The following is a 23,285-nucleotide window of genomic DNA, read 5'->3' as shown; positions in this document are numbered from 1 at the left end:
TCAATGTTGGCCACCAGAGGGCAGACGAACTCCAGACAGACGGGATAATATCAACGACTGATGTGTTAGCATTCAGTTATCAACTAATGCAGTACGTTAGCATTCATTTTAAACTTGAGGATTAAGTCCGGTACTCACTGTTGTTTTAAATCAGTTTTGTTTACCAGCATAGGGGATATTTTTTATTTTGGTAAGGCTACTTTCCTCAGTTGTGGGTTAATTCTGAAGACTACAAAAAATGGCCTAAAAACGCGAAAAGCTCTAGAAACAACCAACAGTTCTCTCTTTATCAGTAAGCTACTAGCAACCACTTCAACTCAGTGAGTATTGGTAAGAGCAGCTTTAATAAATAAATTACCGTTTTAAAAATGTTATTGTACTGGTTTAATTCCTTGCACTTTACTATACAGTATAGATTAATTTATTCAGGTTTAATGCGGTTTACTTCACGATGTACAGAGGAAACATGGCAGGACGTGAATTAGGTTGGGTAATTAACGTTTTAGCTAGTAGTTAAATTCAGTTTACCTAATTTGTTTGATTTGGATATGATTAGTTTAGCCGTTCAATAAATACATTGATAAATTCTCAGTACCTTGAAAGTACTGCTGCTACTTCCACTTCTTACTATGTATGAAAAGTATAGTTTTCAAGTAGGACTATTGTGATAAGTAAATACTGTGAATGTCACTTATGTCCTCCAGTTGACTGTACTGACAGTAACGCCTGTCATGACCGACGTATTGGCGCCATCTGCTGGTGGTTAATGCTAACGCCATGTTTATCAGACTGGCCACGCCCTCCCGCCGTTGCGTGTTGCAAAAACATGTTCTCGTTTCCATGTTGTTGAGTCCTCATATGCACGACTGCGACCGTCAGTGTGATGAACGGGATCAAACGAAAATTGTACACAAGTCAAAAATAGTTTCAGCCACCTGTATCATAATCCTGATGTTCACATGTGGCTTTTGTGTGGCATGGCAAAACATCGATGCATCAGTAAAGGTCGAAAAAACCCGAAAGGGGAGGAGGATATATAATTATATTATGGGTGGGAGGAGTGACAGCAACGCCAACCCAAGTGAGGGAAAATACGGGAAATAAACCCCTTGGCTCCGTGAGTTTTGTCTTTTTTCTTATCTCAGGTCTTCTACTTGTACCGCCACTTTTCCGGTTGGGATCGAGAAGGAGGTGAGATTTCTGCGCCATTTACATGTTCTCCTTCTTGTTACTATGGCGGGGATTAGAGTGTTTTATCATTTCTTTACCACACACAGAGAGTGTATGTGTGTGAGGGACAGATAAAGACAGAGAGCGGGGTAAGGTACTGTAGGGTCATGACTTGCTGTGAGAAGATATCGAAACTGTGTTCTCAGAGACTTGAACTGATCACCTTGGGAAGGATTTCAACTTTGTCAGAACAGGATGTTTTCAGCTTTATCATCAAGGAAAAAGACCAAGAACAGCAGAATACAGTGGAAAAATTACTGACCAGCCCTCAAGCCTCTGCTATAACATGCCACACCCACTTTTACTTGCATGTGTCTCAGCTCTCAAACATGTTGCATCAAAAAGACCAAATGGATTATTTCCTGAACTTTACTTTCCAGTTTATTTCATTCTTGTTAAAGGACAAACTGGATTATATTCTGGTGTTGTAAAAATGTACTTAATAACACATTGGGATGTGATGACAAACTCTTAAACTCTCACTCAGTTGTGTGACTGATTATGACGTGTTATGGTCACTTTCTGTTTTGTGAAATCTCCCCTCCTTCTCTTCTGGTTTTTATCCCCCTCCCTCTTCTTCCACTCATTTTCATTTCTCCATTTTCCCGCAGAGACCCTGGGAGTGGACCGGGAAGTGCGATCTCATTTCTCTCTGTGCCCGCAACAGTTTCAGCCAACTCCTCGTGATGTCCGCTCCTGGTAAGTGGCTCAAAACAGCAACAAAGAAAGTGAAACAACAGCTACATTTCTTTTAAAATTTCATGTTTGACTTTTATCCAGAAAACTGGAGATTAAAATTTCGACTAGGAATTTTGAAGAGTTTTTCCACCTCATATGTACTATCATGACTTTTCCTTCCTTCCTTACTGACCTCTTCCGTTGTGCAATATTTTGCTTCCATTGTGAGGTAATTATTCTCTTCCTTCTCAAAGTTTCCACTTGGCTTTCCTCTCCACTGAGCATCATTATGCTGTGAATCAAAACACTGCTGCCCCCACATTCCTTCAGTGCCCCTGAGAAATTTGATCTCAAACCAAATTAGTGAAATTTAAAAGGAATTTGTCAAATACCTTCATGAAAACACTTCTGAATGTTGCCGTTGGTCCGGCATACCGACTCCTTCTGGGTGGAGGGGAGCAGTTCAGGAGGTGAAAGGCATCGTTGTGTGGGCAGGTCTGTGTGCAGGCAAACACGCTGGTTTAAATTGTTGTGTTTTGCTTCCTGCGAGCAGAGAAAGGAATGTGAAAAAAAAGAGGCGCAATAACAAACCTCTTAGTTCACCCAGGTCTTCTTTTTTCTTTTCAGGCTCTTCTTAGAAAGGCGGAAGTGGTGTCAGTTGCTTTGTGACTTCGATGCATATTTCTTTTTGAGATTTAATGACGTGACTCATTTTCAAAATCTTTGACGTGGGCTGATGACCTCTGAGACTGTTCTGTCTTGCAAACAAAAACCGGTTTGGTCAGCTACAAGACGTGGTTAGTGACACCATGTTTATGTAACAAGCACAGTGAGGAGAATTTCATGTAGTAGCATAGTGTATTGTGGTTGCAAGTCAACTCAAGAAGCTTTACATTAAAGTGTATACAAAACGTGTGACATGTGCGGAGGACTGTGATAGGAAAAAACAGAAGACCACAGACAATAAATAAATTCAATAAATCCACATGTGTTGCACAGACGCAACTGATGACTGACTAACTGATGGCAAGATTCAGCTTGGTTTGATTTTTGAAAGTGGGAACAGTTGTCGCAGGCCTCAGGTCATCAGAAAACAAATACGTATCAGTACACCACAAGTAGAATTTTAAAGTGGATTCTGTTCTGCGCTGAGAACCAGTGATATCAGAGTTAACGTTGTAGAGTTCAGCTGTGGTGAAAGATGGGTGGGCAAGACAGGAAATTCTCACGTTTGAGGAACTAGAACCAGAAAATGATTGTCACGGTTGCTTGAAAAATGAACAATAAAGTAAAAACCCTTCTTTTTCTGCATCTATCAGTGAATTAAAGAAACGTTTTGGCGTTGTAGTGATACAAAATCAAACACTAAGTTTTATGTTTTTGATACTTTGTTCAAAAGCTGTGTTCTTGTTTGCCTTAAAGCAAATTCAGAAACAGTGAAGCACTAAGTGACAATTTTCTCTTTTTAAACTGCTTGAATGTCACCTTTTTTTCCTGAATTAGTTAAAGCATATTGTAATTGTTTGTGTGAGGCAGGCCACCAAAATAACGTTCAGTGCTGGAGAAGCGCACTTGCTTCCTCATTTAACTTCCAAAGAGCACAAAAAACAAGAGCTGCATCAAAGCTGTTCCCTCTTCTGGGCAGACGAGAACTAAAATGAGATGAGATGTGGCTGATAACTATGACTGGGGACAAAAAAGAGAGACGAAGGATTTTTATCATTAGTAAAACGAACTTGTGGAAAAGCACGTGCTGCAGTCAAATGGTGTAACACAACCTTGTAGACATCTGTTTATCTGTGACTGACCACATGACAGACAGCATTCCACCTTAATAAAACAGAAAACCTCCTGCACCCTCCTGTCACACCCACCTCTTACAGCCTGCCATGTGACGTTATTTCATGGCTCTTTTGAGTACTCTTGAGTAACTTGGTTTTCCCACTGTGGGTAAGTAGCTTTGACCCTCCTGAGTCACCACGTAGTTTTCTATCAGTTTCTGTCATTAAAGTGCAGGCCTATGCATAAACATCAGATTGAAGTCAGACTAAATTACTGGTGCAAACAGGCAAATCAGCAGAAACAAAGTGCATTTTATCATGTTTACGCGATGATGATGATAAGAGGCATCCAGCGCAGCTCTGAACTGCCTGTTAAAAAGACTACGGTAACTAATTGGTGTAACTCTGGTCAGATAAGCTGCAGCTGTTGAATTCAAGCCCGAATAAAGACAGCTAGTTATCATCTAATTGTCCTGTTTTTGGAGGGTACTTATCACGAAAACATGACTTAAAAACAACTGAAAGCCACTGCTGTATAACACAGTCCAGTTCTGGCTGTTTCCGTGCTCCTTCATGAGTGGTTTTAGTTGTGACTGTGGCTCGGCTAATAAGTAGCTTATTGGCTCTGCTGTTCAGGGAAAAGCAGGATGATCCACTGTAAACGCACATGCTTTCCCTCACACACGTTAATGATCACAGAGCAGCTGCTGGCATACACACACACAGATCATGGCTTCCTCTGTCAGGTCGCTATGGTGCAGTGATGACATGAGTTGTTGTTTTGGCATCCTTTCATTACCATAATGAAATGAGAGAAGTTGAAGGCTGGATTAGAGTCAAGATGTTGTTGTTTAATGCTTTTTTATTTTGTGTTTTTTATGGATGATTTTCATTTGTTCCTAATGTAGGTTTTGTGTTTATAATATGTAATTGATGTGTCTTTGCTTTTTATGTTACCCTTTTTTGTTTGGGTTTGTGGTTAAAAGGATCCTCTGTTCAGTTCTTTTTGTTCTGTGAATAAACAAGTTCAGTCAAATAAAGAAATAAACCAGTAGACCATGATATTTGAGCTAATATCATTGTCTCATGTTGTTTTCCAGTTTACCCAGGCTCACCCAACCAGGCGCCCTACCCCATGCCTCAGCCTTATCCCTCTGGTATGGGTGGGTATGGAGACCCCCCTCCAGCAGGCCTGAACGTGAACTATAATCCAGGCCAGCCTCCTGTCATGTATCAGCCTGGTCCAGTTCCAGGTCCGGAGTATGGGGGCCATCCGGGAGCAATCTCCCCGGCCCCAGCTGGGGTTCCCGCAATGGTTCCCGTTGGTGTCCCACCAGGGCTCGAGTACCTCACACAGGTAGGACAGACCAATCAACGAAAGACCAGCTGTGTCTCTTTAAAAACCTTACAGTAAGAGTCAGGCTGTTCAAATGTTGCTGCACACGTTTTAAGGTTTTTCTTAGGCTTTTCTTTTTCTTTACCTCAAGGGAAGAAGGATTATTCATTCACCACTCCTTTAGCTGGCTGACAATGTACGGGGTCATTGTCCGCACAGAGATTAATGATGACAAGCTGCACTGAAAAGTTGCAGTAAGAGGGTGTGTTTCAGTGCAGAGGAACTTTGAAATGCATGAATTTCTTTTTCATACTTCCTCGGTATGCATCGTTCACATGTCTGTAGTTACTGTTACTGTAACTGAATTAGAATTCATTTATGTGTGAGGAAAGTTTGTGCACTGTGTAGTTGATCATTAAAGATGAACACTGTACCTCAGTGGGTTTTCTTGGTGTACAAAGAGTTTAAAATAAGACCTCAACCTGCTTTTCGTTTCCTTTTGGTTTACTCAGACAAAAAAAAAAAGCTGTTAGTATCAGGATTGTCAGTAGTTTTATGAAAATTCATGGAGGAAGTTGCTTTGCATTGCAAACATGTGAAAATTCCTCGTCATGTCTTGTCTTTTGTCTCCCATCGTGTTTTAGATTGACCAGATTCTGATCCACCAAAAAGTTGAACTCCTGGAAGGTAAGGCCCGTTCATTCAGTCCTAGTTACACCTGCCACTTTGTGACCAGCAAACGGTCGGCAACAGTGTGTCCATCTTCAGTGCACCCTTGAGACCCTTGAGTTTAAACCTCTCAGTATGAATCATAATGATAAAATGACAAACTGTCCTTGGACTTCTTTACTTATCCACACTTTGTTATTCACCGTTTCCACACGTCTTCCTGTCTCCTCTCCCAAACCCGCCCAGCATTTATCGGGTTTGAGACCAATAACCAGTATGACATAAAGAACAGCCTTGGCCAAAAGATCTACAAGGCCAAAGAGAAGAACGACTGCTGCACCAGGAACTGCTGCGGCTCGCTGCGCAGCTTCGACATGAAGATCAAGGACAACATGGACAGGGAGGTCATCCGTCTCATACGGCCTTTCCGCTGTGTCTCCTGCTGGTGTCCCTGCTGCCTGCAAGAGGTGTGTGTGTGTGTGTGTGTCGCTCAGTGCGTTTTAACTGCATTGTCCTATATTGATCTACCACACCAAGACCAATATTGTACTAATTTCATTGTTTGTTCTGTGACAAATTGCTCTCTACAATTACAGATAGACACTCTGATGTGTGGCCTAGATAACCATTGTTAATGTTAATATTTAACCATATTGATCATCTTAATAATCAATGGTAATAATTTCTAAAAAGATCACACCGATACTGCACTATGGGGGCATTCATGGTGTCTTATAAATTATCCATAGTGGCTTATTGTTACATTCATAAGCACATAACGCTTACTAATTCAATATATCAGCAGTCATGGAACGCAGATAAGCGTTTTATGGATGTTGTTGACAAGTCATAAACTGGAGGTCACCTGATGGGGCTGATAATAAATTATGACTACCTGTCCTCGAGCCAATCGCATGTCTCAACAATCAACTGTGATAAGGACACTTTGACATTATCAAAATACTGTATATTCAAGAGATCAAAACACATTTCTAACAGCTGGCAGTATGGCTGTGCCTCAAGGGAGGGTCCATTTATTGAGGCAAAGCTAGCCAGTCTAACTGGACATGTTGTGCTATTTGTGTATACACATGGTTCATCTGTGGCTGCTTTTATATTTTCTGTAACTTCTGTTCATAGTGACCATAGATTGCAGTCAGCCAAACTCTTGCTGAGCAGGCTACACTGTATGTCGGAGGCAGTAATGAGCCTGGCATTAAGCAGTATAAGTGAGTCAACACTAGTAGTTTTGTGTTTTGGATGACTTTATTTACTGGCGAGTGAACTAAGCCATGTTTGAAACATATATTTGGAGAAAAAGTTGCAGCACAGGCAAAGTTAATAGCAGACACCACACAAAAGTGGAGCACTTGAATTTTGAAATTGCAGTTTGTGTGCAGGTTTCCACTCCTGCCATGCATTCAAGCAGCTAATCTCACTGATTCAGCCACATCAGTTCAGGGGCGAGAACCTATTAGCATAAAAATCAGCCGTCTCGCAGGTCTCCTATGTAGAGGCTTCTTCATCTTTGCCCCCTTCGCCTTGTGTTACTGTCCAGTTGCTGAGTGGCGCTTCAGTGTCTTTGTGCTCCAGTTGGCTCAGGCAGTATTTTGTTAAGACTATGAATGACCCTTTGTCAGTCCAAGCCATCTCTCCTAAACCCCCAGATCCTCTGCCATCCCTGCACCTCTGAGACGTTTCTGTCTTCGTCTCTGTCACGCAGTTGCCTAATCAGACTGCCTTCTCATTGGCCTGATCCCAAGCTGCTACGCTCGCACTCACTCCAGCTCTGTTTACTGGCCAGACAGGAGACATGTGAGATGTGTTACCTTTGTTATGTGGTGCCACAGTAGAGCAGTCAGAGGCTCACTTATCATTCCTGCTGTGTGACTTGTGACACGCAAACCCCGTGATGTTTTTTAATAGCTCTCTGTGTCAAGGGATGAGGGCACAGTTTAAGCTCTCTGGCATAACTTTCTAATTGTGTGGCATGCTAATATGCATATGTAAATATGTCTGCAACTCACAGCTGGAGGTCCAGGCACCGCCGGGCACCACGATAGGCTATGTCAAACAGGACTGGCACCCCTTCCTGCCAAAGTTTTCCATCCAGGGAGCCAACAAAGAGACTGTTCTGAAACTGGAGGGACCCTGCTTTGCCTGCAACTGCTGTGGGGACGTCAACTTTGAGGTGAGGCCAGAGGGCCGTTGTTGAGTGGTTTTCAGCTCTTCACAGAACTTCACAGAGTCCATCTCTCTCTTTGCTGCCCTCCTCCTAACACCACAGTGTACCTTACATTGTTGTTCTTATTGTTCTGCAGCTGAAGGGCACTGAAGGTGGCGCACCAATCGGTCGCATCAGCAAGCAGTGGAGCGGCCTGTTGAAAGAAGTCTTTACAGACACGGACAACTTCGGCATCCAGTTCCCAATGGACATGGACGTGAAGATGAAAGCTGTCCTCTTGGGGGCCTGCTTCCTCATTGTAAGGGATATTCTTAGTGTTATCCCTCGAGTTTTCATGCTCGAATGACACTAGTTGTATTTTTTGCATACTTGCTGCCTAGGTCTTATCGGGGGATTAATTGATTTTCTGTCTTTGCTGTCTCCTTTGCAGGATTTCATGTTTTTCGAAAAGGTTGGGGAGGCCAACCAGCGCAGCACTGTGTTTTCATAACAGAGGAAGAAAAAAAAGATGAGTGGAAACCAACAGCATGGGAGCAAGAACTTTCTCCAGTTATGCATACTTTGTTCATGTACTTTGTTTTTCCAGTTATTTCTTCATCACATTCTAGCCACTATGAAGCCATCCTTTTATACACACAGACCAATATGAGCTAATGAGCTCTAAATCCCAGATGCTCACCAATGAATGTTTTTCAAATTTAGCCAAACTCAGCGAGTGATACTGGCTGCCATGTTTCCAATCTTCCTTCCACTTAGTACAGTCTGTAGACAATTTTCTATTTTCAGCGAGTGAACAAATCACCAGCTGAGATTTGATCTCTGCCAAAGAAGGTCAGTCTTGCCCCTCAATGTTTGCTTCACGTATGCCCACGTATAGAAGTAATCATGGGTGTCCCCACGCATATTGGAATGTGCTTTATGCTACACTGACGTTAACATTTCATGTTTATGGTGTTTATTTGTTATTATCACACTCATAAGTCTTGGTTTATGAAGAGGTAGATCTAGTTTAAGTGTTGTGGATGTGTATGCTGTATTCATTCTGGCAAGCTGATCGCAGTGTTGGTCTGTCGGCCTACAAATTACACTGTAGACTGAAGTGTTTCACCAGCTATTGGACGGATTTCCATTTATCCATCAGGCCCAGTAGGTGAATTGTACCGATTCTCGTCATCCTTGAACTTACTCTCTAACTCTCTCTCTAGCATCGTCTTAGTAGCAGATTTTTGCTGTGTCCAATACTTTGATTCATGTCAGATATCTGCAGATGTAATGACATTCCCATCAGTCTCAGCTGTGCTTTGTGTATAGTGCTAATTAGCAAATGTTTGCATGCAAACAAGCAAGATGTGAAATCATACATGCTAAGCATCTGCATGTTTATCTGCAATTAACTCAAAATTCTGCTCTGCCCAAGTATAGCCTCATTTAAACCATATGAATTAATGAAAGCTTTATATAAAACTGGAACATAAGCCACAGTAAACAGGCCATTATGATCTAGTAAACATACAGGAAACTTGTGGTTCTCTTTGCAAGACAAGTGGGGGAATGTTTAATATCTGTTAGTTGAAGTTGTGAACGCAGAAGTTGATACATAGTGACAGTGTTTACCAAAGTGCTTTATCTCAGCTGCCTCTCTCTTCCTCAAAGGCCTCTGTGTCTTAAAGCCTATTGTACACAAACTGTAGCCCAGGCTACTGTGTAAATGCACTCATGCTGCCTCTCTGGTTTGGCGGTTGCCATGGAGGCTGACCCCAGAGCCGAACCTCGCCCTCCAATTTCTCCAGATACCGCTGCATATGTGCCAGTGTGATAATACAGGAGACAGAGAAGTAAAATGGGAGTGAAAGTCTGACTAAAGGTGGACTAGAAAGAAAGAAGAAGAGGGAGAAAAAGAAAAGCAGAAGTGGGAGTTAATGAACGTTATTCTGACCTCAGAATGACTGGAAAGCTGAACTCGTCTTGTGAAATTTATTTGCTCGTTTGATCGCTGTGGTTCGGAATGAATAATAATTAAAAAGAAAAGGAGAGGTTGTTGATGTTTGCAAATGTTGCCCTTTGCTGTTGAATGCAACTCTCTGTACTGTATTAAACAATTCTTCTTTATTGTGAGATAAAATGGGTGTGGCTCCTGTGAGTTTTGGGTGCCACTCTAATCCAAACCACAGCTTTCTGTTTGGCTGTCAGTAGCTAAAACTGTTATGACACCTGTGCGTATAGAGTATGCATACAGCAGCCTATGTTATTTTGCAGCACTTACTTTTATCATATCATTGATATCTGCAGCATCCATTTCCTGTTTACTCATCGTATCTTGTGAATTATTATTATTATTTTTTTTTTTTACAGAAACCATCAAATACCTTGTAGTTAAGAAATAAAACACCTGTCATATGAAGTCATGATGTTGTTGTCTTGTTGTTTCTTCTGCTCCAGTGACTGTCCAGGAAGGTTTTGAGGGAAGGCCCTTGAAAACCTTTAAGTCTAAATATGTAACATTTGGTTTCACTCAGGAAAAAAAAATTTGCTTCAGAGGGAAATCCAGTCTCTCATTCTCTGAAACAAAAGTCCAATTTCATCCAAAAAAAAAAAGAAGAAAGAAAACAAGAGTTACTGAGTAACTTTCTCAAGACAATATGGACTTTGATGGTGTCTGGCGTCACCTTTATTGTCCTTTATCTATCGGCACCAGTTCACAAAGTGATTGTATTCATGCCCTACTTCAGATGCAACGAAAGGAGACAAGGAGTCAGCATTTTTTTCAGAACATGTTCATCCATGTCTACTTTATTGTAATCTCATAATGTGTAATCAGATAGTTCTTACAGAAATCAACAATTCACTAGCTTAACAACTTGTCAACTTGTACAAATTAGTCTTAAACTTCCCAGTCTATATTTACACTAGTCAGTCTATGTACACAGTGTACATTATTAAGAGTACAACAGAGAAGTATGTTGTTGTGTAACGTAAACCTGGAGGACAAACCCAGCAGAATACTGCGTGTCCAAGGTGGGAGTGTCTCAGCGGAGTCCACAGCCTCTCTCTTCAAACACAAATGAAATTTACACCTTTTGACTTGTAAAAGTTACAATTTATGTAATGTGATACATTCAGTAGACATTCAGTACACACAAGACCGGCATATATAGACACACACATATGCCTACTTTACCCAGAATGCAACTGAACCGTCAACAGTCCACATAGATTCAGGTGTGTGATATTAGTAGGGCCCCTAGCGGCCTCTTATTAACACGGCGCCTATATTACCCACAGTGCAACTGAACCGCCGGTGGTGCGTCCGCGATTGAAGCTGTCCACTCCACTCCAGCAGCCCTGCATTATGAAAAGTCAGGTAACCTCACTCCACAGCTGGAGTATATTATACTATACTATTTGTAGTCTTCAGCCCCAACTGCAGGTGACTCAAAAGGCTTGTTCAACTTTTTTCACATACCCAGTGATCCCTCACGAGAGCTCCAAACAGACTTTGATGTATCAGTTCCTTTTTAAATTTACACAATGTAAAGCACTTTGACCTAATTACATGACAGCTGTCTGCAACACTGTGACATGACTTTTAAAACCCAGCAAAGAGAAACCAAAGTCTGCTGAGAATAATCTGCTATCGGCAGATACATGATGGTGCACTTTTAGCAACGAACCAAATGAATAAACTGCTGTTATTATCACATGGCAGCTCACCATTAAGACCAGATCATCAGTTTTATTCAATAATACATTAATTTCTAATACAGTATATACAAAATCATTAAGATATAAAAACCATTTGCAAAAAAAAATACAATATCTTGATGATGATGTGTCATTAAATATGTTCAAAACAGTAGTCAGAAACATTCCTGTGTTTCGATATGTTTTTCCGTTTCATCAATCAACCATCGTCGTTGTTCTGCTTTCATACGTGCAGGACCTCCCATCTGTTCCCATATCAAGGTGTACGTGGCAGCTTCCAGAGTCAGAGTGTGGCAAGATGCTTCCATCAATGCATTAGAAACCAGCAGCAAAATCTTCAAACTCGTCTCTCCGTGCTGGCTGGAGGTCGCTCCCTCTCGTCCCGTGACCATCGGATCAAGTAGCGACTGGCCAGCTGCAAGTTCCACTGGTACCTGGAGAGGATCCTCAGACAGTCCTCCCTGGAGCAGAGGCTCAGTGAGTACAGCTGCTCCAGCTGTAAAAAAAAACCAAAACAAAACAAAAAGCCACAACAAGAAGATGAGGGTCAGAGGAATCAGCAACCAAAATCCAGAAATCCAAGAACAACTTGAGCATTTCTGGAGAGCCAGTCAGATAAAACCAGAGACAAGCAAAACGAGGCCCAAAAAAGAGGACTGCAGGTTACACGCTTTCTGAGGGTTGAAACCTCTTTGCACACCAAAGCAAGCGTTTTACATCATCTGGTGTACAATTACTATTGATGAGTACTTTTAAACTGAAGTTAAGTTAAACCTGTGACTATGAATATCTCTCACTGTACTGTGATTTTCTATCTAACCGAACAAATCACTTGCATCAGTTGCTACAAAGTGACACATTTACAAACTAAAACATGGCTAACTGCAACACACACACGGTTACAGTGTTTTTCTTCCTGTGAATATTGACAGTCGTTTCGTGCTCTGACCTTGAGCTGCTGCTCAGCTCGCACTGGGTTCCAGTCATTGCGTTGAAGCGCAGTCTGAACCTCTTCAGTGGTCACTCCGTGCACTGCCTCCATCACCTGAGGACAGGAGAGCGATGAAGCTTGTATTTTAATCCGCTGAACAAGTTTCCATGCAGAAAAAGAAACCAACAATAAAGAAATCAGTGTCCTACCTGTGAGATGAGACCGTCTCTCGTGCTCTGCACTTGAGCCGGCTTCTCTCGATCTCTGTTTCGCTCCCTCTCTCTGTTGTCTGTGTAGTCATCCAGCTGAGGGGTTGAGCGTGCCATGTGGGCCATTTTAGAAAGATTGGAGCCTCCGAAGCCCTGCTGAGGCTGAGGCTGAGGCTGAATCTGCGCTGCGGGGGTCAGGTTCACCTGCGAAGGCCACGACGTGCCCGGGACCGGGTGCCCTTGGGGCCTTCTCTGGGATTTCATGTTCAGGCGTTTCAGGTTTGGGAGTGGCGGCCGAGGAGGAGGGAGGATGCTGGCCTCGCTAAAGCGGCGTGGGTCCTGCTGCATCACCATACTATGAGCTGCCATCACGGGGGGCACAAGCCTGCCCTGCTGATCCACTCTGACTGTCCCTACTGTGTGGGCCCGAGGCCGATGTCCACTCACGACTGACTCCAGGCTCCGGGAGACACCTGGACACGCAGGAAGAGATTTTTTAATGCACAATCAACAATTAATATCACAGTGGTTTGACAAATTAAGTAAAGGAGACAAAACCTGCACAACTGAGGGTCCTTGTTTATGTATGCACTGCTGTGATAGCCTAACACAGCCACTAGAGGGCAGACTGGTCAACTGAATAAATGAACAACTTGGTGAGAGAATCAATGGATACACAGACTGATTTACATCCTGGAAAGATGAGATACTTCATGCCTAATGATAGAGTAAAACATACCAACAGTTTGAAATCGAATGTGTGAATAGAATTTGTTTGGCTATATGTAAAACCTTTTAAGGCCTCAGCATTGCAGAAGACAAGGTGAGACCCTCTAGACTGCATGATAAACTGGAGGCAGTGACACCCTGTAGCTTTGTAGGTGCTTTTATTTCCACGTCTTACCTGCCATTCTCTGAAGATTGCTGATCTCCTTCTCCCTGGCAGGATTCAACCTCCAGCTGCCGCTGCTGCATGGGTCAGAGTAGACATAAACAACATTAGACACACAAACACATCCGACAGGCGAAAGTTCAGAGCTGCACAGCCGTTAGCATTCTGCAATAAAACTCGATGAAATGTTTCATGGTTTTCCACATAATACTTTGTTTTCATTGTACTACTCTGAAGGTAAACAAAAGAGAAAAGGATGGCAAGGCAATAAAAAGAGGCACCCACTGTAAAACAGTAAAACCTGATAATATTTCTAAAAGCAGCCTCTAGAGATGGACTTTGTGTCTTTGGGTTGTCAGTGTGTTTTCACTGCAGGTATTTCAAATTACTGTGTGTTCATGCAAACAGAAATGAGCCTCAGCCTGACAGCATCACATGGAAATTAGCTCAGATAATAGACTACAATTTCACTAATAATGATAATGATTCCAATAATAATGAGTCATTTTACTGCAGTGCAAGTTTTAGCTAATCGCATATTTATTCCTGCTGATAACCGGGCAAACCTGCAACACTTTGTGTCAGGATAATTTTCATTTAAACTTCATTTGACAGCAGACAGTTTTGTGGACTCAAAAACAGTGGTAAAAACAATGATGGTTTGATCCTTTTCTGGAAACACATGAAGTGTCCAGCCAATATGTTATTGTAAGCGCTGGTTGACTTGACGAGTTCAGAGTCTCGGGGTGAAACAGATACGCCCGCACCAATGACTGCAACGCCTCATTCGGTCTGAATACAGCCTAAATAAGACCTAAATAAGACAGGAGAACAAATGAGTAGTAATCACTGACTCGTCCAGGCTCTCAGGTGTCCCCCAGCAGCGCTCGAGTTTGACGTCTCCGTGTCCCTTGTGTTGCAGGCTGCCCTTCACTGGGGCTGAGATGTAAGTCGAGCCAGAAGCAGGGGTGGGCCCGGAGTTGCCGGCGGCGGCAGGAGGGATTAACGGCATGGTGAGGCTCGCAGGAAACCAGCCGACCATCAGCGTCCTCTGGTTCTGTCCTCTCCACTCACACAGCTCCAACCTGCATAGAGAGAATTTTTGGTGATTAAAGTGAGACTAACAATATTTAACATTCAACTTGTAGATGCTAATTCACAAGAAAGACATGATATATTATATGGTGATTTTTATGAATTTATAATGTCTTTTTGCCTGATGTGGTGTCTGGATGACAAAAACCGCAAAGAATGACATAACAAATATCATCTCGACCATGAATGTACCATATAAAGAAGTTAGTTCAGACTAACAACGCAAAGTGGGTTTGAGGACTCGATGAAGTCACAGCCGGAGCAGGCTGATTTAAACCCCTGTTTCATCTTTACAAAAGCCTATTGTGTAGCTCAAAGTTTTCCTTTACTCTTTTAGTCCCACCCTCTCGTTCTCACCCACCCATGGTCTATGACGGTCACAAGGTCGTTGGCCGCAAGTACGAGTTTTTTGGGTTCATTGAAGTCTCTTGCTGCTTGCACCTCCATTGGTTTGGCCTGCAAAAAGGCAGACAAAAGTGAGGAAAATTAATACAATTTTTCACAATTTCACAATTTACAGAAAAATATGCGTCTTTTAAGTGACAGATTCTTCTATTAAGACTTGTCCACCAGGTGCATCAAAAGCTTGTGGCTCACCTCTGCCACCATTGCTATGAGCTGGCCAAAGGTGGGTCTGTCAGAAGGACTGCAGGCCCAGCACTTCCTCATGACAGTGTAAAGTTCTTGGGGGCAATCAGGCGGTTTCTCCAGTCGCTCACCCTCACGTTCCACACGCCATAAAATCTGGATTTAAGAGAGTAATTGTCAGGGATATTAAATCTCTGAGTCACAGAGCTTAATCACAAGAGTAAACGGCACTAGGGTGCGGGCGCATTCCAAGTACAAAGACAAATACTTTGACTGACATGGATATAAACACGCCGAGCACAGCGTCAACATTCACATGTTCCTGACAAGTGTGTACCTGTCTTCCTGACAGACCGAACCACGGCTCCTCACAGTAGGTGAACATCTCCCACAGGGTGACACCAAACATCCACACGTCTGAGGCATGGGAGAAGGAGCCGACACGTAGACTCTCTGGGGCACACCTGGCCGAGAAACGGGCACAGAAACCAGAAGCAATTAGTCAGAATTCTACATATTATTTCCTCCTCCGTCTTTGGATTTTCCCAACGGCCCTCACCATGCGAACGGGATCCTCCTGTGTGCTGACATGATATAATGGTCTGCGTCTTGGCTCAGTCCTCTCATCAAGCCAAAGTCCCCGATCTTCACCATCTCCCTGGATGCCAGTAGTACGTTTCTCGCGGCCAGGTCCCTGTGTATCAGTCTTCTGGTCTCGAGGTAATCCATACCTGACACGATCTGTGTTGCAAAGAGCCAGAGGCGGACCAGAGGGTACTCAAACTGACGCGAGCGCAGGGTGTCGTAAAGTGAACCCAAGGGGGCCAGCTCTGTTACCTGGAGGAAGGAATAACAGATCAATGTGTGTTCCAGCTACTAAACACACATTAGTTTAAATAGATCCCCATATATGCAGCCAACAAAACATTTTACCATCTTGAGCGGCTGTGTGAGCACCACGCCATACAGTCGGATGATGTTGGGGTGGTCCAGTGACTGCATGGTGGTCACCTCTTGGAGGAAGTCTGTCAGAGTTTCTGTCTGCCTGGAAAAACTGCTCTTTAGTGTCTTCACCGCTACAGACAACTGAGGGGAGTTAGAAGAAGAGACAGAGGATCAATGCCAATCCCATCCCAAACCTTTTTTTATTTTTTATTTATATATTCTATAGGAAGAGAGAAACATTAAGCATACATAGGGAGTCATGTTTCTGGTGACGTAGGTCTGATATTCTCTCCTGTTAGCTATATTTTTGTCTTCTCTAACTCCTGAAGGGAAATAACTGTCTGAATAGCAAGTGCTTCAGCTGTTTAATGCTCAGCTTTGATCAGCAGAGAGTTACTAACTTTTTCTGTCTGCTATTTGATGCTGCGCAGACAGTCGACTCAGGGGTTTCGGAGCTTATTTGCCTGCTGCAGCTGAAAACTGCAAAAATTAACCAAAATGGTAACATTGTGGTGTAAGAGGCTAAAAATAAATAAAATAAAAGTATGTATCATAGCAGTTTTAAGCTCTTTCAAATAGTACAGGACATCCAGCATCACTGTAAGCTTATAAAACAGTCTCTTACCACTCTTCCAGTGGGTGTGTACCACTCTCCCTTCTTCACGACCCCAAAGGACCCGGAGCCCAGCTTCTCTCCCAGAAGCAGCTCACTGTCCTGGATAAGACAAGGCAGAGCCCGGCTGCCGCCCTCCTGACCCTGAGCTGGGCTACCACCGTTCCACTGCTCCCCCCCATCCGGATTTCGGCCACTTAACACCTGTGTGCATCAGTAAATTAATAAAAGATTACTGACAGCCATGCCTGATTACATGTAGGTTACAGACAGCAGATATGAACTCAACAACAATGTTGATGTAATATGTTTCAGACCTTGGGCACCCATGACCGTGATTTTGTTTTGCAGCGTCTCAGAGCCTCCCATAATCTTCTTTGTGCTGGAGGAAAAAAAAAGTAATTATACACTGAAAATATTTTAGAGACATAACAAACAATATTTGGTTCATATTAGGGCTGAAAAGTAGAAGGGACATGAACTGAAAAATCTCAAGTGTGAAGTTAGCTGTTGAGCACCACACACCACCTGCTGTAACACTCGCTTTTAGCTGAGATGGAGGACAGTGACAGGGGGAAGTCAATGCTTTGCAATGGGCAGATCTGCTGAATTTATGAATTTATACACGAGTACGATTAAGCTAACCTGTACAAATAAATAGACTATTTAGTTTATACACAGAACAAACCCGTTCTGATGATGAAGGTCACGATTTGTGGCTGAAAGCTCCGTAACACACAAGTAACCACTGTGATAAGATTTCTTTGTCAAACATCAATCCATCAATGCTGTAATTCCAAAAGCTGACTGGGGGACATTTGAAAGACAAACACTGTGGGTTATCAGAAGACAGTGCTTAACTACTACCAGTATCAGTTTAAACCCCATCTTTGTCCTGTACTGAACCAAACATGTTAATGAGCCAAAGGGGAAGTCCTCCCTGTCGGAGAGAACGGATAAGTATTCATTTGGGTGCTTAAAGGAGATGATCTGGCTCACCAGGTTTGCTGATTCCTATCTGCTCCAGATCGGACTCCTTGACATAGGCGAAGTGCTCGATGCGGGTGATGTTGAGGCCATCTCTGACGCGCAGGTAGAACTTCTCCAGCTGGACGTCAGCCAGGAGTTGGTACAACCACTGAGTGTCCTGGTCCATCAGCATGTCCCAGCCGACCTGCCTTTAGGGTCAACGGTTAAAAGAGGACCTTTAGTGGATTTTTTTTGCTCAGTGTTCCTTGTATTATAAATTCTTAAACTAACCTAAAATGACAGAAAGGAGTAGAGCTCTCAACCATGTGTTTTTTTTTCAATCAGAGAAAGACAAAACCCAAAGACACAATAATAAACCACTAATAAAAAAGTTTAACAGTGACTTTGCTCCCATTTGGGCCTTGTTAGGTTACCATGGAGACTCAACAAAAAGCCCTTGGTGTAAGATGCCAGAAGGGGATTGCTCAGCTTGCAGCTATGTTCCAGCTTTTAATGAGCTGTTTACTGGCGTTCTATGAGAAAGATTCTCATACTGGCAAATTACTGACTGTCTGCCAATCAGGTTTGCTGTAGCAAAATATCAGAAGAACAAAGTGGCAGAAGAGTTTCAGCTTTCGCTAACCAGGAGCACATAGTGTCATTTGCATATGGTCGCATCTCTAAACAGGCAGTTTAACACCCCAGGGAGAGCAAAAATAGATGAGGGAAATAGCCAAAGTGCACCAAAGTATCCTGAACAGGTGAATGTTGGGGAGTGAGAAACAAAAACAAATATAAAAGATCTTCTTTTCCTCAGAGGCATGAACAACTAGTATCAGTGCCGTTCACTGATGTTGTGACTCATTTTGAACCTCAGAGGAAAAGATCCAGCCAGGAGTCCTGAAGCAATGTGAAAAACCTGAGAGGTGGAAACACAATCTCGTCGATGGTTCAGGGGCACCAGTCAGACAGGATTCCCTTCACACAACATCTATGTAACTGCTGAGGCCATGCTGTGTGTTGACAGGAGGATGACTGCCAATCAGCTCCAGTAAGGTTAACATCTGCCTTGCATTTCATATTTTTAAATGCTGAATAAGTATTCAGTGTCCTAGACCATGATGCCAGGGATGATTGAGACTGCATAGTTTCCTTATTACGTACAAAACAGAAAGGGTAAACGCAGCAAATTCTTCTTTTGTTGGCTACAGCATTTGGCTTCCGCTATTAATGTTGCCAGAGGGTTGGACACCTACAAATCATCTACTTATCAGCACACTGAGCCCTGTAGCAGGCATGAGCCAGGAAACATTCCCCTGTCAGCGACCCTGGTGAGATAAGTGCACATCTACTCTGTACAACCAGCAGAACCACACTGTCTTCAGCGCTCGGGTCTGCTCTTTCTCATGCTGCAAAAACCAGGCAGGTGCAAGAGGTTACACTAGCCTGGGCTTGTATTCATTCCCAGGGACAACTCCCAATTGAAATGCACCCAACATGAGTGAGGCAAATTCTCTGCAGGTCACATTAAAATTCAAAAGGAAAGCACACACACTGGAAAAACAAAGAGAACCCTGTGATCTCTATGTACAGACTGATGAATCTTTAACCTGCACAGCTACTGAAAAAAAAAAAGTCTTCTCAGCCTGATGGCATGTGTGACCAACTCTCCCAGCTATTTAGCTTAAGGTCACTGGTTAAAGTGGCCTGACTTTTATCTTACGAGCCATTATCTGCAACTTAAAACCTTCGAGCTGTGTTGTTTAGCCAGTGCAGCCATACTTCTGTAGCAGAGCTTTTGTTTACATGGGTGATGCCTGCTTCCTCTGGCTGAGGCCAAGAACACAACCAAGATCAATCCCCAGTCTCACACACACACACACACACACACACACACACACACACGTGATCACCAACAAAGCTTTGTTAGCAGAGAGCACATCATCGGTCACAACTATGGCGTTAGATCACACTAAAGTTCTGTTATCAAAGACGTGGACCTCTCCAAAGGTGTCTGATGATGCATTTTTGCCAACATGAGACAAGAGCAGTACTGGAATAAGTATTCACGGGTTTTACTAAAGCAGCAATACTATAATGTAAAATGCTCCCTAAGACTACTATTGACAAAAATGTAGTGCTGTGAAAACTGAAAGCACTCTTTATGCCTCTCTCAATGTTATGTTATTATATGTTAGATTTTTGGGATTATTATCATCAGTGGGTTACTGTGTAAGAGTTTTCATGTTCAAGGTCCCTGAAACCACTTTTTTTTAAAAAACAAAACTGCTGGGTAGTTTCTATACATTTGTTTTGTACATAAAACCGGAATCTGAAAAGTAACTAAAAACAACGGCCTAATAAATGTAAGGAGTAAAAAGTACAGTATTTACCTCTGAAATGTAGTCAAAGTAGAATCCAGTAGAGTAAAATTTAATCTCACGCACACAATATGGCTATTCCTTCCTTGAATGTACGCTCTCAATTATTCTGCAAAAAGACATTACATATAACATTAGTGTCAAAGGCAATTAAAATCAGCTTAATGACCATTTCTGTCAACGTTGTTTTATGTTTTTGTTTTAAGAATACGTGCCACTTTTCTCATTAGGAAGTAAATAAAACTTAACTGTTTCAAAAACCATTCAGACTTTCATCCACTTCCCCAGACTGCAGGGTCCATACAAACCAGATCTCAAACAGATTATGGTCCGATTCTTACCGTTTCTCAAAATATCTCAGTACTCCGGTAGTTGACAGGTATTTCCTAGCCACACACACCCCGAGACAAGTGCTCCATGTTGGTAATGAAAAGCTTCAGCGACGTCGACAGGAGAGCTTTCCCACAAATCAAAACTCGCCTCTGAATCCTCTCAAATGGAGTACCGCTCAAAATTCACGCACCGATAGATCCAACAAATGTTCCCATCCAGATGTGCAGCCTATATTTAATCTTACATGTGCAGCTGAGTCACTACAAGCGCTGTTTGCGATCTACCTGTGCGCTCTGTTTGCGATCTACCTGTGTACTTTTCCCCGCCTCTTTTCCCGTGTCTCGGCTGACCACGCCCCTTGATGACTTTTCTCACCTGCGCTTTCTTCGTAGCCTTAACACCCAGACAATATGAAAAGACTTGCACGTGTGCTAATAACATCACCTAAAGCATAAGTCATCAGTAGAAAACAGTAAATGTAGGTCACTAAAGATCAATAAGCAGGCAGCAATGTGGTTTAGCCGGACAATGAGTTAGACATACAAACTGGATGTATATTACATAGAAATTTTGCACAGTCATTGACTCAGCTGGATTTGAGTTGTAGTTAAACTTGATTACCACTTGAATTTTCCAGAATTGCTTTATTTAGGTTCCTTTTTAGTGTGACTGAAATGGAATTTGATGTGAATTGTTTCCAGGATTGGAAAAGAATTGAAATGGCAAAAAACAAAAAATTGCACCTTTAGGACTACAGTCCTGTTTTTTGTTTTCATGATAAAGATAAAAACCATTCAAGCAGCAAGTTTTTCCTCATGTTTTTGAGAATATACTGTAAGGGTGAAACCTGCAGCTGCTACTAATGTGGACTGAATGGGCGGCAACACAGCGTTAGGGAAATGCCAGTGTTTTGAGGGCTCAGTGCCCAAACCCTGGTTGGATAAAGATTTAAAATCGGATACAAGCATGAATCTGACACATAGTTTCAGTGTTCAAACTGATAAAATAATTAATAATAATAATGATAAAAAAGAACTATGAAATTCATTTTTGGAACCTTAAACTTAGTTCAAAATTTTGAATTATGAACTATGAACTGAACTAGTTTATTTAGAAAGTGAACTTTCCCAACACTGGTTATTGAGTATATCTACTGTATGTATAATCTAATATCAGGTGTATATAGCTTAAATAAACTTTCCACTGTCTCAGATGTCCTAGATGACTTTTCTGAGCTTTCCTGAGCTTTCTACAAGACCCAAACATGAAATTACCTGCACAGTTGCTAACAACATTACACATGATTAAGTCATCCATAGAAAGAATGGGTGCACCCATACACGTTGCAGAGTACTGCACCTAATCGCTAGTTTATGAGTGTATCTAGCTGAAACTAAATATTTTTGGGTACATGTACCGTATCAAAATACTAGTAAATGTATCAAGTGGATCTAGTCAAAACTAACTTTTCACTGTCTGTGATGACCAGACCTCTTGATGACCTTTGTGACAGATTAATGAATGACATTACTGACATGGTTACTAATAACATTACCAAATGAATCATCATCAATAGAAAGCATTAAATGTAGGTCAGTCGTTAATAAGCATATTGCAATGTGGGTTAACGTGACAGTGAAGTAAACACACACACTGAATGCATATTACACGGAAATTTTACACAGTCATAGACTCAGCCGAATTTAAGTTCAACAAATTCAGCCAGTTTGAGTGGGCCTACTTAGCTAAAACTAAATGTTATAGAGTAAATCTACTGTACCTAAATGCTAATTTTATACAGAGTGCACTTAACTTAAACTAAATGTTGTTGGGTACATCCACCATATGAAAATGCAAGCTTATTTATCAAGTGTATCGAGCTAAAACTAACTTTCCACTGTGACCACACCCCCAGATGACTTTTCTCACCTGAACCTACACAGCACAAACACACAATACAGACAATATGAACTTACCTGCACGAGTACTAATAACATTACCCAATGACTACGTCATCAGTTGAAAACAATAAATGTAGGTCACCAATTATCAATAAGCAGATAACAATTAGTAAATTTAGTTTAGTTTAGAAATTAGTTTATTGAGTAGCCTAAACTGCGCTGAGACTGCTAGGGGCACCTAACCAAAATGTCAGCCTCTGAAATGACCATCAAGTTGAACCAACTGTTTTGTAAAACAGTTTCCACAAAAACTGGTAGCATTTATTGCAGGTCTGGTTTACTAGACTGTATTTTTTAATAAACTGGGAACTCAGCACAATAAAATTGTGAATATAAAACCAATTAAAGCTTTTGAAGTATAAAAGTGATTGAAATTTAAAATTCTCCCTTAATTTTTTAGAGGACGTCAACATCTTTTCAACTGCCACCATAACTAATATTATGATTGTGTTAGAATTTCCCTCTAATTGTGACTCTCTTGGTCACGCTTCAGTATTTTGACAGCGTTCAAACGAAACCTGCATGAGCAATGAGTCAAACAAAGAAACGCAAATGCTTTTCTGTCTCTATTTTTCTCTCCTCCATACCTGCACTTGCCAAACAAGTTTGACAGGATGTTTTTTTTTTATCCTCCCACGTGGCTGAGCATTTGATCGCAAAGCAGGCAGCACGGTGCCTGCACTTTGCACTTCCTGGTACAGTATCTCCCATAGTTACTCCTCCCTGCCCTTCTGAATTACTTACCACACACAATAGATGTCTGTGGAACAGCCATTCAAAGTAACCT

The 23,285-nt window shown here is 42.1% G+C and overlaps 2 protein-coding genes across 6 annotated transcripts; one reads left to right on the top strand and one right to left on the bottom strand.

Annotated features, from left to right (window-relative positions):
• Positions 1-80: 80 nt before the first annotated feature.
• Positions 81-10,287, top strand: LOC124054444 (phospholipid scramblase 2-like). 4 transcript variants are annotated; one of them, XM_046380451.1, is made up of 8 exons: positions 81-320; positions 1,842-1,929; positions 4,790-5,046; positions 5,670-5,712; positions 5,941-6,161; positions 7,724-7,885; positions 8,016-8,177; positions 8,310-10,287. In XM_046380451.1, the coding sequence occupies exons 2-8, from the start codon at positions 1,917-1,919 to the stop codon at positions 8,367-8,369; spliced, it is 918 nt and encodes a 305-aa protein (XP_046236407.1). In that variant the 5' UTR covers positions 81-320; positions 1,842-1,916; the 3' UTR covers positions 8,370-10,287. The 4 variants fall into 4 exon arrangements, with proteins under 4 accessions (XP_046236407.1, XP_046236405.1, XP_046236406.1 ...); XM_046380449.1 differs by having other exon boundaries at positions 81-330; XM_046380450.1 differs by lacking the exon at positions 81-320 and adding an exon at positions 848-1,117.
• Positions 10,288-10,954: 667 nt separating this feature from the next.
• Positions 10,955-20,877, bottom strand: tnk1 (tyrosine kinase, non-receptor, 1). Of its 2 annotated transcripts, XM_046380445.1 has the most exons (15): positions 20,546-20,877; positions 20,217-20,313; positions 17,854-18,032; positions 17,172-17,236; positions 16,867-17,058; positions 16,230-16,382; positions 15,856-16,133; positions 15,634-15,760; positions 15,306-15,452; positions 15,070-15,164; positions 14,468-14,698; positions 13,626-13,690; positions 12,722-13,194; positions 12,531-12,626; positions 10,955-12,077 (listed from the first exon to the last, which is right to left on the bottom strand). In XM_046380445.1, exons 3-15 carry the CDS (start codon positions 18,014-18,016, stop codon positions 11,919-11,921), a joined length of 2,244 nt encoding a protein of 747 aa, XP_046236401.1. In that variant the 5' UTR covers positions 18,017-18,032; positions 20,217-20,313; positions 20,546-20,877; the 3' UTR covers positions 10,955-11,918. The 2 variants fall into 2 exon arrangements, with proteins under 2 accessions (XP_046236401.1, XP_046236403.1); XM_046380447.1 differs by lacking the exon at positions 20,217-20,313.
• Between the last annotated feature and the right edge of the window lie 2,408 nt (positions 20,878-23,285).

Source organism: Scatophagus argus, chromosome 23 (assembly GCF_020382885.2).
Source record: "Scatophagus argus isolate fScaArg1 chromosome 23, fScaArg1.pri, whole genome shotgun sequence".
NCBI lineage: Eukaryota > Metazoa > Chordata > Actinopteri > Scatophagidae > Scatophagus > Scatophagus argus.
This window is presented reverse-complemented; position numbering and strand designations above follow the sequence as displayed.

Coding starts and splice junctions, on each gene's coding strand:
- tnk1 (XM_046380445.1), bottom strand. CDS start 18,016: ATGCTGATGGACCAGGACACTCAGTGGTTGTACCAACTCCTGGCTGAC. Junction 14,699..15,069: donor GTGACCGTCATAGACCATGG/GTGGGTGAGAAC, acceptor CTCTCTATGCAG/GTTGGAGCTGTGTGAGTGGA. Junction 12,078..12,530: donor GAGCTGAGCAGCAGCTCAAG/GTCAGAGCACGA, acceptor TTTTTTTTACAG/CTGGAGCAGCTGTACTCACT.
- LOC124054444 (XM_046380451.1), top strand. Junction 6,162..7,723: donor GTCCCTGCTGCCTGCAAGAG/GTGTGTGTGTGT, acceptor TGCAACTCACAG/CTGGAGGTCCAGGCACCGCC. Junction 8,178..8,309: donor TGGGGGCCTGCTTCCTCATT/GTAAGGGATATT, acceptor TCTCCTTTGCAG/GATTTCATGTTTTTCGAAAA.